This window comes from Epinephelus moara, chromosome 16 (assembly GCF_006386435.1).
Source record: "Epinephelus moara isolate mb chromosome 16, YSFRI_EMoa_1.0, whole genome shotgun sequence".
NCBI classification, from domain to species: domain Eukaryota; kingdom Metazoa; phylum Chordata; class Actinopteri; order Perciformes; family Serranidae; genus Epinephelus; species Epinephelus moara.
This window is the reverse complement of record NC_065521.1, coordinates 40,428,222-40,444,163: the sequence shown is the minus strand read 5'-3', so window position 1 is coordinate 40,444,163 and position 15,942 is coordinate 40,428,222. Positions and strand designations below refer to the sequence as shown.

The following is a 15,942-nucleotide window of genomic DNA, read 5'->3' as shown; positions in this document are numbered from 1 at the left end:
TTGGCTCCCAGTAAAATCCTCCTGAGCATCTGGATTTAAATAATCAGTAAAAAGGTGAGCACATATAAGCAGGTGCTGAGCTAGCTGTCTGTCTCTGACGAGCTGAACAGCATCAGAAAAACACTGATTTTTAATGTTAAACTGCTTTACTCATTGTTTAGCCAGTTTTAATGAAGGGGTGCCTTTGTTTGGGAGAGGAGGAGACCTCTGCGGATCATTCGGCTCCTGGTAAAAACCTCCTGAAAGTCTAAATCAGACGTGACAAAGGGTTACTCGGCTAGTAGCCCTTTGTCACGTTCCAAACAGCGAAAGAGAAACACTGATTTGTAACGTGAAACTGCTTTATTCAGAGTTTAATCGGTTTTAATCACCGGGTGCATTTGTTTTGGAGAGGAGAACACTTCCTCGGATAAGTCAGCTCCAAGTAAAAACCTCCTGAACATCTGGGTCATAAGTCAAGAAAACGTCAGCGACATCCAAAACAGCATAGGAGAAACACTAATTTCAACATGAAACCCCTCTATTCGCTTTTTACTTGTTAAAATCACCTGGTCTGTTTGTCTTGGAGAGGAAGAGACCTCTGCGGATAATTCAGCTCCTGGTAAAAACCTCCTTAACAATGAACACTGAGGGAATTCTAACCAGGAGAAGTTTTAACTGGTTGCAATATGCAATCCTCACCACTAGATGCCACTAAATCCCCCTAAATTTTACACACTGAACCTTTAAATCTACCATGAATGAAGAGTCTTCAGGCTACTGAAATACTTTTCGGCATAGCGTGTGTAAATTTACCGCTCCTTTGCTGTATTATTGCCTTTGGAAACCTGACACCACCTCCCTGCTGTCACACCAGGAGCTTCTTCTTCATGCTCAGTCTGTAAATGATTTGGTAGCCATCGTCCCAGCCGTAGAGCTGTCTCTCCTCGGGGTTGTATTTCAGGCTGGCGTGGGCTCCGTACCTCCTGGGAAAGTATATCAGGGGAGCCTCCTCGCTGATCACCATGTCATTGACATCAAACAGGCATTGGATTCGGGACCTGCTGGGCATGCGGGTGTTGTAAACGACATAGACGGTCCCACACACCACAAAAGCGGCCTCTGCGTTCTCCCGTGGGCACCGGGTGTCCCAGATTTGTTCTATATCGAGCGTGTCAGGGTCCATTTTTGCCAGGTTGATGTTTGGTTCACTGTCGCTGGAGGCGTACAGGAGCCAGAGGCCTTCGTCGTCTGCTGCGAGGTCCGCAACAGTTTCTGGGTTGAGGCTGTAAACCGCAGCGTGGCTCTCCATGGGGAACATGGCGACGTCTGTCACGCAGCGTGGCTCTCCATGGGGAACATGGCGACGTCTGTCACCAAGCCACTCAGCAGGTCATATTTGACCACCTGCACGTCTGTATCAGCCTCCTGCTGTATGTAGTACAAATAGCCGTTATAGACAGCGCTGCCTGGACCGCTCCACTCAGAGGGAGGTCTGATGTGTCGGCTGCTGGTGACGCCAGGAGAGCTGGAAAAGTCTCGTACAGAGTTGAACTGGTAGATGCTGTCTCCTGATGTCCCATTGAAGACGTAAACTTTGGACGACCTTGGGTCTCTGGTCCACATGCCTTTGGGACTGCCGACTCTCTTCAGGATCTTCACTGACCTGATGCCAGAGATGATTTCAACACAGTCTGCAGTGAGACAACGAACAGAGAGATCAGGTTTTGTGCATTAAGAAAGTGACTGTTTACTGTACTGTTGCTACACACGTCAAGCTTTCACTGTTAAGTAATGTCCTCAGTGTTACGTAGCATAGTCTAACGAAGCCAGACCTATCTCTACAGTGCTGTGTCAGTGCTAGAGAAAGGTCTGGAAGCACACATCATCTCTCTGCTATACTGTAGGGAGACAATGCGGCAACTTTTTTGTATATCTGAAAACCAATCACAATCATCTTGGGCGACTCGAAGCCCAGGATGCAGCGATGGTGCGATTGCAAAATAGTGGCTAGAGGCATGGGTGGGTGGGGTCTTGTTTTGGTGGAACATTTGCAGAAGGGGAGGCGAGCACTGTCAGTTTTTAGCTTACAGACATACACAGGAGGTCTGCATCACCACAACGTGTTACATTTCTGGTGAGGTGCACATCAGGCATCGGCGTAGGCTTTGTGTCACAGCCTACGCCGATGCCATAGGTGCGGCGTCACGCGGAAGTATAAATCCAGCTTTACGCTTCTGCAATGACAGGATGGTGTTATCAGTGGTAACTGTCACATGAGCCAATTGCAGAGCGGCAGCAATTAGTTAGCCAGTGGGACACACACACACACAGGGGCTCAGACAGACAGTCCACCACAACACAGGACAGAGAAGCTCAGACTATAACACACACAGAGGGAGTCTGACTTCATTCTTGGCTCAGAATGCCATTACTTGACTATATCTTCACTCAGCGAATAGTGGTGTGCTTTTAATGCTCTGAATGTTGTGTCAAGCACCTTTAAGATTAGTTTTCAAGTTTTTCTGTGCGGAGGCTTTTATCATCAGCTTTTTACATCAAAGAACCAGATCTTTTTATCTTTGTTATTGATGATTCAAGAGGGAGAGATTCATGCTGATCCAAATCACTGAAGCGGTCCAACTGTGAGTCACATTGTCTTTGTCGGCATGAAAGTCTCCCATATGTGAAAACTGAATGGGAGCTAATTAAGCTGGCAGTAACGTCAGCGCCATGAGTTGGTTGAAAACGCTGTCTCCGGCTGACTTAATAATGTTTCCTGCTGACTCATCTTAAAATGAGATTGGTAAAAATGGTCTTATAGTTGCTTGATGCAACTTTTGGAACATCAATACAGCAGCCAACAACTATTATGTAAAGATATTAAAGAGTAAAGACGCTACCTGTGTCTGTGCTGTAATGTTAGCTTCTCTGTGGTTTGTTGTGGTAGCCTGTCCAGCCACACGTGCGGGTGTATCCCACTGGTGATGTAATTGCTGCCGTCCTGCACTGCGCTCATACAGTGGTTACAACGGAAAACGTGTGACACCCCAACCCCGCCCCCTGTGATCCCCCCCGGGCTCTGAATGTTGCATACAGCTCCTGTAAATAAGCCATTATGAGCTAAATGATATTGTGCATGAAAATCGCTGTTTGGTTTTAGCAAACGGACAGTTCATATCAGTCTCCGTTGACTATGATGCACATAAAGAGATGGAGATAGATTTCTTTCTTAATCTTGGTTTCAAATTCACCTTTAAATAAAATGGGTTTCTCTCCCCCTGAAAGAAAAGCAGCCAAGGACAAAAACAGAAATCTCTTAAATGACCAAAACGGTTTTTACTTTGGCAGAAACTTTTGTTCACATGGGACCACATTGCTCATAGTAAGAAGCAGATTGAGATAACAGGTCTTACAACCCTCCTGTGCAGTAGTTACATGCTCACACTGTGCAGCCAAAAGCCCCAGAAAATTGTTCTAAATTCTAGTGGAGATCCTCAGTTACAGTTAGCGAGGTTCTGAAGATTCATATGGGCTGGATGTTTAAGAAAATGTGTAAAGTGATGCAGAAACATTTGGAATATTTCCATTTGATGTCATGCAGAAATAAAGATTTGGTTTCAAGACACATCTCTAGGATGCACTGGGGTGCATCATCCGTGACGTTCCTGGGGTCATAGGGGGTTTCGGGTCTTTCAACATCAGACCGCTGCACCCAGGTGATCATCCACGGTTGATCAAGTCCCAGATTCGACCCAGCAGCAGCAATCCACAGGCTCGCCCTCTTTATCTATCACCACCAACTGGCTTTCTCTGCGGCTTCAGTAATGGTACGTATGGCCCTCCTCATTGCAGCAGGTTTGAGTAAAACGGACCACACTACATCCTCACAGTCCTGACGTAGCAGATTTGTACAGTTTTATAGAGTTAAACTCCTAATAAATAATGCATTATCCAGGCGTTATGTTTCATCAATATTTAAAGCTTTAAAGTGTCATAAGAGGAAATAAAAGGGATAACTGTAAACCACTGCACCTCAGATTAGTCAGTTTACAGCCCAATCACCAGGCATTACATGTTCCTGCAAACAGCTGACACAATACATTTGTACATTACAGAGCGCAGTGGTTCCCAACTGGTGGGGTGCGGTCCAAAAGTGGGTCGCGGGTCCATTCTGAATGGACAAGTTTGTAAAAAAACACACTTTATTTTGAAGTAAAGTGACTTTCCAGCACAGAGTTTTATTTTGAAGTACCGTTTCCTTCTACTGAATGAGAGAACAATGGACAGCTACTTAACAGACACAGCAAACTAGATCGACGATACAGCCAGATGCAAGTATGACGCCGAATATTTTAAACTGTGTGGACCTTGAACTAATGACTAAGGACAAATCTGGACCCCATGGCTGGACCAGTTGGGAACCACTGACGTAGCGGATACAAAAAAACTTCACGTTTCCTTTACGTTTTAAAGGGGAACTAATGTTTTTTTCAACCTGGGCCCTACTTTCTGATCTACTTTTGTCTAAATGAGTGATAGGATGTTCAATATTTGACATTTCTCCAGTACGAAGCTAGGGCTGACCTGCCTGCAGCCCGTGAGCGCACGCTATATTAAATAATAGGGCACTCTGACAACGTCAAACGTCAAAATACGTCCACTAAAGGAGCATTTTTTTCACACAGATAGGCTCGGATTGTTAGTATAATTATCTGACAACATAACGGAAAGGAGAAATGAACGTCTGTGTTTACCTTTAGCTGGATTCGGACATGTTCCTCTGCCTGTCGCTGCTCCCTCTCTCTCCTCGTCCGCTCTTCAATTTCAATGACGTATTTTGACGTTGTTTGACGCTGTCAGAGTGCCCTATTATTTAATATAGCGTGCGCTCACGGGCTGCAGGCAGGTCAGCCCTAGCTTCGTACTGGAGAAATGTCAAATATTGAACATCCTATCACTCATTTAGACAAAAGTAGATCAGAAAATAGGGCCCTGGTTGAAAAAAACATTAGTTCCCCTTTAAAACGTAAAGGAAACGTGAAGTTTTTTCGTATCCGCTACGTCAGTGGTTCCCAACTGGTCCAGCCATGGGGTCCAGATTTGTCCTTAGTCATTAGATCAAGGTCCACACAGTTTAAAATATTAGGGCCCAGATTGAAAAAAAACATTAGTTCCCCTTTAACAATGCTGTGGTTAAGGTACAATTCGGTTTATGCACAAAACCACCTCGTTATGATCACGAAAAGATCGTGTTTTGGCTTAAAATACCTGCTTTTGGTGGCACAATCCCTGCTGGAAACACAGCAATAATGACTAACTAAAAAACTGGTTTGGTTGTTTGCTGGTCTCAGCTTGGCAGGCATGTCACCTAGATGTCACACCATCAACCATCCTCTTCATATCCAGATGACAAAGTCAGCCCATGTGTCACTTTACAAACGTTGATATGATATGCAGTCATTCATTCATTCATTTTCTGTAACTGCTTATCCTGTTGAGGGTCACGGGGGCTGGAGCCTATCCCAGCTGTCATTGGGCGAGAGGCAGGGTACACCCTGGACAGGTCACCAGACTATCACAGGGCTGACACATAGTGACAGACAACCATTCACACTCACATTCACACCTACGGACAATTTAGAGTCACCAATTAACCTGCATGTCTTTGGACTGTGGGAGGAAGGCAGAGTACCTAGGGAAAAGCCAAACTGACCCAGGTTCCAACCAGGAACCCTCTTACTGTGAGGCGACAATGCTAATCACTGCACCACCATGCCACCATGCCAAATGTAATGTATCCGTGGTTTGCAGTGACGTACATGCCAGCATCTTCTGGCGACTGGGCTGCTATCTGTTGTGAGAAATTACGCAATTACTATAAAAAACATCTCACAGGTGTGAAGTTAATCTAATTATAATGATTTAGATCTCAATCTCCCAGCTGGCACGATTAGTTCCACTTGCACGTTTCAGTTGTTTCACTTCCACTCCTCAGCTGAAATGTGTATTTGCAACCTAACATTCAGAAAGCATCACGCAGCCTGCAGCAGTCACTATCCGGCTCTCCAAATTAAGGCAAATTCAAACCAGTCAGGGGGAAATTGGACAGACAGACTCATAATGAGAGGAAGTATGAGCGCAGCACACAGACGGCATGAAGATGCTCTCAGTAAAAGAAGTAAGATTAATACCATGCTTTCACTCAAACACACGAACAAAGGATGTCCCCCTGTTGTGTCCTGAAGCGAAATTAACATCATGTTCACAAATCTGAAATGGGTCCCTACAATACGGTGAAGTTTGTTTTGGGTCACTTGACAAACATTTACAATGGATCACTGTGCGCAGAGCGAACATGAGCTCAGAGAGAAATGCCGCTGACCTCAGGGGAGCTTCCTGTCCCTCCTCTGTGCAGAGACACACAGACGCAGCTCCAGATTGCACAGGAGACGTTGGAGTAGCCTTTGCTCTGCATTGTACCATCATCTAATTCGTATTAAAACATCTGAACAAAAGAAATCTCCCCTGATTATGTGAAGCATGACTGGTGTTATGATTCTGAGCAGGCCATTTATCATATTACTAAATAATTCTTGAATTTATGTGCTATTGATTGTCTTATTAAGTCAGCGTGAATTAATATAAATCAATATTTTTTCATTTGGTTTTGCAAGGAGAGTCTGTATAACTGGTACCAGAGGAATTTAATGATCCATCTTTGGGGACTAAGCTTTTGAAACCAATTAAAAATATAGATTTTTTTTGCTCAATGTGCACATTCGGTGAAATCTGCCATCATAAAGTCTGATGTGTTTCATGGAAATAACAAGTTTAGTTTCACTCCTTTTCCACATGCACGCTCTAACAGGGTTATAAGTCTCTGCATTACACTGACTGAATGACTCAGTGCTGCAGTTATATCTCAGCATTGTTTGTAGCAGCACGCCTTGGGATCTGGAGATTATAAAGACAAACGCTGTGCTCAAACAGTGCAAGCAGGGGAGTAACTCTGCAGAAATAAATGAGTTGCATCAAGCCACATTTCTCCTGGAAAACATGACTGATTCAACTGACTCAAAGCACTCCATTAAATGAGTTGTAACAGCAGCGTGCTTGTTTCCCATTTTCCAGACACATGGCTTTTCCAAGACAGCAGCTCTGCAGAATGTGTGGTGTGGAGCCGGGTGTGATGTGTAAAGCTAAAATTAACTATAGAACATACGGCCTTTATGTCCCATAGGTTCTGACTGTGCCAGAGCTCCGCTATGAATGAAAATGAAAGATCAAACGCAGCCATCCCACAGAGGGCTTTTGGCTGAAGTGTGTGTGTGTGCCTCTCTGCAGCTCACCAGAGACTCTGGAGCGCAGCTCCTCCCAATCCTCTTCCTCCTCTTCCCCTCCTCTGCTCTCCTGCAACCCCCAGGCTCCCTGCTCCACAACCTTGTCTGCTTTATTCACGCAGGCCCGAGGGGAAGTCTGGGTCTCAACGTAGTCCATCTCTCGCTCCACCCGGTCCACTCGGGCCGCAGCTCCCTCCAGGTCTTTGAACATCATGCTGTGCTCATTCTTCAGCCCATCCATGGCCTCAGCAGTTAGCTTTTTGAAATCCAGCATCTCTGTGTGGTAGCGATGGGATTGTTCATGCCACAACTGCATGCGGTCCTGGCAGACATGGGCACAGCAAAACAAGTGTTATAATAAACTGCAGGATGTCTTCTCTCTGGTTTTTACTCGAGCCACTGGTGTGACAAATAGAAGTACCACTCAGAGTGACCATACAACACGATGTGGGCATTTGAAGTGTGTTATGGAGGCAAAAAAAATTCCTCAGCACCCATGTAAGCAGCTCTGAGGTTGTACAGCAGTACTTTGAGCTAAATGCTAATATCTGTCTCAAATCACATACTTCCGTTAGTACACTTCCATGTAGTATACTATGTGCACTATGTACTTTCGACAGGGTAGTGTCGTCTCAAATCAAACACGGTCGTTGTGCACTTCCCGGAAATGGCGACTGCAGCTGTTAGCTAGTTAGCAAACTAGCATTAGCATTCAAATTATCGTTCACAGTACCAAATCATTACAGACTGCTAAATTAACTCAATAAACATACTGCTGGCTTATACCCAACACAACAGTATAGTGGTGCTTAGTGCAAAAAACATGTGTATTTGTACAATGCAGCGACGTTCATGGTCGCACAGTCCTTGGCCGCCATTTCCAGTTTGAAAAGTGGTCCCTCCCCTTCCGCTACGTAGCCAAGATGGCGACCATTGAGGGCGAGAAGTGTCCATAGTTCCACACTCAACTTCTTGACCGTTTTGAGCGCACCATCTGGGTACTGATAGTGCACTGCATTTTTCCATCAGTGTGAACGCACTTATGCACTCAAAATATTAAGTGTAAGTACAGAAGTACGCGATTTGAGACACAGCAATGATAATGCTAACACGATGATGCTTAGCATGTATACATGTTCACCATTTTAGTCCAAGGTGTTAGCATGCTTACATGCTACAATTATTAGCACTGAACACAAAGTCTGTCTTTAGTTTAGCAGGGGATTGATAATTGATCAGTTCATTCATTCATTTTCCGTAGCTGCTTATCCTGTTTGGGGTCGGTGGGGGGCTGGAGCCTATCCCAGCTGACACTGAGCGAGAGGCAGGGTTCACCCTGGACAGGTCGCCAGACTATCACAGGGCTGACACACAGAGACAGACATTCACACTCACATTCACACTTACGGACAATTTAGAGTCACCAATTAACCTGCATGTCTTTGGACTGTGGGAGGAAGCTGGAGCACCTGGAGGAAACCCACACTAGCTATGTTTCCATCCAAAAGTGATTTGAATCATTGGGAAATGCGCATAAAAAGAAATACGAATCCTGTGTGTTTCCATTAAATGTACGGACTTTGGTGAAAACTACGAACTTGCGCAAGTTTTCCGCAGAACCGGAAACAAAACAAGTCTCGCATTCTTCTTCTTCTACGTTTTCTGGCGGTTGGCAACCAGCTTGTAAATGCATTACCACCTTCCCGACCCGGAGTGTGGATATCACCATGGAGAGAGGTGTGCTACATTAGACTTAATTCAAACATAACTGTTTCCATCCCCTGTTTTGCTAATCAACATTTTTTCAAATCAACCAAAACCCGGCTAAAGCGAGCATATTTTAGTTTGTGCGAATCAGGGGATTTTAATTCGAATTATGGCGTTTCCATCATAATTTTCCGATGCCATACTTCTAGATGCGCATCTAAACAGGCTGATGGAAACATGGCTACAGACACGAGGAGAACATGCAAACTCCGCACAGAAGGGCTCCCCCACCCTGGGTTCCAACAAGGATGCCTCTTGCTGTGAGGCGATAATGCTAACCATGGTGTCACAGTGCCAAGTTATTTTAAGTTATCCTGAGGGAAACATGAATGTGTGTAAATTTAATTTGAATCCATGCAGTAGCTGCTGAGATAGGCTATCTTACTAAAAGCCCAAAATGTCAACCTGTCGGTGGTGCTACATGAAAAGTCAGAGGATCAAAGTTGGTGGGATTCATTATCTGGCTAGCATGAATGTCTGTAATAAATTATGATAATCCATCCAATAGCTGTTGAGGTTATTTTAGTCTTGACCAAAGTGGTGGACCAGCATTACCATGTCTAGGCCAAGAAATCAGTTACACAAAAAAATCAGGTGACATTCTCATCAGGCTGAGCTGTACTTTGTGTTCAGGGCTGATTACAAAATGTTAGCATGTGAGCACGCGAAACCAAAATGGTAAAAAACTGTTTGCAAAACCTCACTGTGTTAGCATCACCTGTGTTAGTATTTAGCTCATTTCAAAGCCTCACAGAGCAGCTGTCAACTCTTAGTCCTGATTCAATCAAAGCATTATCACCATCACCAAACAGAAACACAGTTTCTCAGCGTAGTGATTGACATGTTCAGAGTGACAGGTAAATTATTCAGAGCAAGATGTAATAACAGCATCGACGGCTCCTCCACTGTCTCCTCCACCACAGTTTCATTTTCTCGCTTTGCTTGCTGTGGGCCTGTGGTCAAATGGAAATGAAAGTTCAATGAAAACTTGAATGATGAATTGTCGTGTTCATATCAATGCAGAAGTTGAACCAGCATATTGGAAGTGAGACTGCAGGGATGCCACAGGGGGGCTGAAGAAAGCAGGATTTAGCTGTAAATAGACAATTCATTTCATGCGGATAACAGCATTAAGATTGTCATTTTTGCAATGCAAGCCACACCGAGGATAAAAAGAAAATTTCTGACTCTGAAAATATACTCCAAAAGAATACATTAAAAGAATTATTTAAATGAGAGTTCACTGAAATTACTCACCGAGGCAACCAGACATGTAATCCTCTTGCATTTCATATCGTAAGCCAACAAAAGTCTTCCCTTACACAAACTCTGCCGTCTCATAACCTCCCTTTAAGAACACAATGCTGAACTCTCAGTAATTTGATTCCTTCCCTGAGGCACTTTGTTGTAGCACAGCTTCCTTTTACCTTTGCAGAACACATCTTTCTATTAAGGCTGTTGGGATGTTTGATGGCGAGGCAGCAAAGGTTGAGCTTGTACTCATTACCGTTGTGTCATTGTCTTGAAACTTTGCAGAAATGGTAATGTTGTCGGACAGAAACTGCATGCTGTGTGCATGGTCTGCTTTTCCCTCGGAGGCCCCTGCAAAGTTGATGAGCTGGGCAGAGATTGCATTAATTGGACTGCATTAGATAAGACATTAAATCCACATAAAAGGAAGCAATCAGGAAAATATCAACTTGTAAATCTAATTTTTAATGACTGCTACTTCAGACATCTCACTCAAGGGGTTAGATCAATGCACATTTTAGGTGGGGGATTGTTAACTCTGCACATTGGACATATTTTTATACTTAATGATGTGAACTTTTGCAGATTTTTTTCATTTTAAAAACATATTTTACATATTTAAGATGTAGTTTTTACTGTATTTTTTCTATTTTCAGTTTATCCTTTTTTTCTCTTATTGCTATGCATCAAAGATACCAAGGAAAATTCCATGTAGAGATCTGTGCCATCACTCAACTCGTGGAAATCTACAGTATATTGATCAGTCGGTCATTCAAAGGGGTTTTGCTTCTTACCTCAATAGCCAACAACCTGTTCTCCAGATAATCCATCAGCCCCTGGTAGTAATACTGGGCTCCAGTCAAAGTCCAGGCAGTGGAAACAAGGAGGACAAACACCGGCTTCATTATGAGCCGATCAGTGGGGACAGCTGAGTTTTCTTTGTCTGTCCAGACTTTGGATGTTCCTTCGGGTTCCCCCCTCCTTGACGTGTTGCCCCTGCAGAGCTTCACGCAGCCTGTATAAACACTGTATACAGTGCAACTACATGTGCAACGAGGTGAGAAAGGACAGAGAGTAAGTATAAGAGGCCGCTGTGAGAGTTTCCAATTCTTTGACCGCTCTCACTTTGCTGGAATGTTTTCACAAACTCTCAGGGAGGAGCCTTCAGCCTCTTACCCCTCTCTGTCCTCCAAAAGTGAATGTGCTCCAGTCTGCATGTGTGCGTGTTGGTGTTTGTTGCACATGTTGTACACACTGTCTTTGGCACGGAGGCACGGATTATAGCATCGACAGGACAAAACTGAACAGCTCTGTAAACTGTTGCTGCTTACACAGTTTAGATGGAGTTGATAACAGCAGGGTACAGTGGTATTGTTCAGGGGGAAAATGGGTAAAAACAACTAACAGTTTGGATTCTGCAAGGAAATTAATGGTGCCTGTCAGCGCTGGTGAGTACAGGCAACAAAAGGAGAACTCGAACGGTGACAATCAGGCAGACAGGAACAGTTTTTTGAAGGTATGATAGTGTGTGAAGCTTCCTGGCAAGTCCAAACAGAGTTAATAAGTCCAGAGGACAGCAGGGATAAGGCAGCGGAAGGTTCTGGTAGGTCAAGATCCACATCCAGGGGTCAAGGTTGCAGGGCTCAGAGGCTGGAAAGCAAAGGAAGGGTTACCTTGCGACTTTAAAAATCTGGCCAGTTATAAGTGAAAATGAGTCGGTTAAATACTGCATGGCTGACGAGGTAAAGTGGAAGCAGGTGAGCAGGTGGGCAGGGATTGAATACTATGATGACATCTGGTGGACAGGTAGAGAATGGCAATAAAGGGTTCTGGGGAAGTGGGAATGTGGCTGGAGGGAGGAACAGAGAGGCAGATGACGTTAAGCTCAAAATAAAATCCTTGTTATTGTTGCAGTGGAGAAAACCACCCAATCGCCATAAAAAATGTTTGTATTGTACACTTCTGCAAACCACGAATACGTACATTTGTACGTTATTTTAAAGCAGATACACTTAAACTTTCTTAACAACGCTGTGGTGAAGGTGTGGTTGGGTTTAGGCACAAAAACCACTTGGTTATGGTCAGAAAAAAGATCACGTGTTGGTGGCACAAAAACTGCTGGAAAAGCAGGGACCGGTCGGTGAAAAACACTCAGGTTCAAGACAAACACCGAAGGTTGCCAAAAGGTTATCCTGTCGTCTGATGTTGTTGGTATCGAACAGTGGTCTGCTACTTGGCAGATGTCTCGCCAAAATGACATCACCTAAGTGACATGCCACCCACCATTTCCTCTACCTCTCGATGACAAAAGTCAGCTTATATCCTCCAGACACCCGAACTTTTGTTTGGTATGCATTTTTAAATTCTCCTAGTTATTTGGGATCAGTAGGACTCAGTAAGTATAAAAAACTAAACATTGTCAACAATTATAAAGTCCTAACGTCCTCAAACAAGAACTTCCTAGTTAACAGTGTCTTATCTTGGTACTGTTGCTAAAATTGGCCAAATTTGTTGCCATATCAAACTACAAACGTTATTAATCATAAACAATCAAGTGTCAACCATAAAATGTGATCAGGTTTTGGACCTTGACGACTTTTGTGTCGGGATCAGCTTCAAGGCTCATTTATGCTCAACGTTAAATACGGATCCGGATACGGACGGAGCCTTCTGTCCGTGCTCCGCCTTCATTTCGTCCGTATTTCTGCACGTTTCCATAAAGCTTACGGATACGGGCCAAACGGAGCAGTACCACCGGGAACCGTGGGGGCAGTGTTGCTGTCACTACCTGATACGTAGCTCTAGTGAGACACGAAGAAGAAATAACAATTCAATTTCTTTCATCGGCAGTACTAGAGAAAAGAATTCTCCGTACTCCAGACGCAATGTAGTTAACAGCCTCACCGACCACCGCCTCCTACAACGCTGCCTCTGTTTTTGTCTTTTATGCAAGAGGTACATTATCAACATCTCCTCCACAGTCACCATGTTTGTTTTTGAGTTTGTTGTTGTCATAAACTTTTGACGCTGGGCTGCCTCCTGGTGGATATATTGGTTAACATCCATGCCAACGTAAAGGGCGCATGGAAGTATGTGGGCAGTGACGGTAACATCGTTTGAAACGGACGTATACATTTTTGTACGTAAAGGGAGCATAAATGAGCCTTTAGACTGACTTGGCAGAGATGGCTGCCATTTTGTTTTTACATGAATTAGTGTATTGTGCTCTTACTACCACTAGATGGCACAAAAGTGTCCACGAACGAGGACAATGGGACTGAGTTAAGTAGAATGAAGTATAAGGTCAAGTAAATTCAAAATGTGATACCCTCATATGAGGACACAGGGTCTCAGGAGGATATATTGCATCACTTTAAAAACATTGACATTGAGCATGTGTGAAATGTACCAATGTGACGTATCTGTGATTTGCAGAAACATACAATGGCAAAATTTTATCAAGGCCACTGGGCTGGGAGAAAACATTAGCCGATACCTGCAAAGAAGGATGTCCACTTTTGTAGATCTATGAAAGTTTTTAGGGATGAGGGAGTTCATTGTTATCTGTATCTGTATTTGTTCAACCCACTAAATTATCTGTATCCGTGTCTGTACTTGGAACGGGCTGACTTTAAACCAGACAAAGGTGGGACCTAACCCAGGAAGCAATAGTCGTGATTTAAACGTATTGGCTATATTTAGCTCCGATTTAGTCTAGCTACATGTAACCCAAATCTAGCTGATTTAATTTTGAAATCGATTAAATGTAATTTTCGCCATTGCAGATGGCGTGCGGTATGATATTCAATCACATATGGAGAGTCAACAGTAATTAAAATATGTTTATCTCCATTTTTTGGACATGGTCTCTACATAGCCGTATAATTAATGACGTCTATACTTTGGCTATGGTTAGATATCTACCAAATTTTCACTGACAGCCCAAATTCAGCCGTGATTTAGCCTAGATGTCAGGTCTTCATGTAGACGGCTATTAGACGTTTTTTAAACCAAAAAATGCTTGCTGGGAAGCCTAAAATTGATATGGTTCAATTAAAATTTGCTTTATTTATTATCTATTAAAAAAATATTTACAGAACAATCCCAGGATTTAATCTTGTAACAAATGAATAACAGATTGATCATAGCTATGCAAATAAAGATTTTCCTGTGTCAATAGGACGGATATTGCAACCTGTTCTCATTCCGAAGTCATTAAATGCCACCGCTTTGTCCCTGATTTCAGCATCAGACACTGATGCCAAAAGACACCGTTTATGGTGGTATGATACGCCACTGGGCGGCGTCAGTTTAAAACGCTGCCAGTAACCTGGCAATATAAGGAGCTAGAAAGTCCCCATAGGGTGAGTGGGAGGGGTGGCGGATGGGTTCAACAAAGTCCGGACTTTCACCCAAGAGCCCACTGTTTGCTTCCTGTATGAATGTAGAGCCAAACCATGATGTTTTTTTCTAAACTTAACCATGTGCTCTCGTTGACATCCGGACGTTGGTCTCCAGTCTCTAGTGTGGTCTCCCGGAACATCAACAGCGGACGAAGGGGAATACCTAGCGCGTAATATGTAGATGTGAAAGGCCACTGAAAAAGTGGCGATATGAGACGAGTTTGGATGAGAGTGTGTTGAATATCGGCACATTTTACTCGGATAATACTCATAAAAAGTACATTATTTGTACCAATACTAACCTTCCAATGGTCATGATATTAGGGCTTAGAACAGTTTTGTGTCCTCAAAACTCAAAAACAACAAACTTTATTGTGTTTAATTTGAACAACACACAGTTTAAGGTGCTACCACCCTGAGGTCATTGTGTTTGTTTGTATTATGGGCCATCTCTTCCTCTCTCTGGTGAACCTGCTGTGGTGGCTCTGTGTACTTGGCTGCAGGTAAGACTCTCTGATCGAAAGTCTCTCATTTCCTTTCAGAGCTTCCAGTCCCACACGCTGTTAAGGTCAATATAAGGCCAGCAGAGTTCAAACAGCTCACTAAAAAGACGAAACCATCATCATCATCATCATCATCATCATTATTATAGAACAACACCACACAACAAGAACGAGGTAATAAAAGGAGATTACACAAAAAGGCATTAAAAGAAGAAGTCAAGATACTCTGGAGGAAAAAGTCCAGTGAAGCATCATGTTTTAGGTTTGAACATTACGATGTGAACTGTTGAACTTGTACCAAACTACAGTTATCTAAAAGTTAAGAAAAAAACATCTGCAGTGGCGACTTTACTCCATTAAACAAGAGTTGGACATTTATGTCTTCACTGTGCCTTGTTGGTTCCAACATTAAGCTCTCTCCTCACACTGACAGCTGGAATTAGTCGATCACACTTCATTGCTGCTTGGAAGGAGATTGCTTTGCTCTGATGTGAGCGAACAGTGTATATGCTATAGATTGTCCTCCCTGCAGAGGCAGCGGTGCATGAGGGTTTGATTACACAGGCGATCACACTGACTGACAACGCCTGACCTTTCACCCCAGGAGGCAGGTTTAGAAACTTTTAAATAACTCTGTGTAGCCTACAGACATGGACAGATTGTGAGACAACAGGCCCCTGGATACAAACATGTTAA

At 43.6% G+C, this 15,942-nt stretch overlaps 1 protein-coding gene across 1 annotated transcript; it reads right to left on the bottom strand.

Moving 5' to 3' along the window:
- Positions 1–5: 5 nt before the first annotated feature.
- On the bottom strand, positions 6–11,472 carry olfml3a (olfactomedin-like 3a). The gene is made up of 4 exons (XM_050066242.1): positions 11,135–11,472; positions 7,332–7,644; positions 1,357–1,673; positions 6–1,324 (listed from the first exon to the last, which is right to left on the bottom strand). Exons 1-4 carry the CDS (start codon positions 11,243–11,245, stop codon positions 848–850), a joined length of 1,218 nt encoding a protein of 405 aa, XP_049922199.1. The 5' UTR covers positions 11,246–11,472; the 3' UTR covers positions 6–847.
- Positions 11,473–15,942: the final 4,470 nt, after the last annotated feature.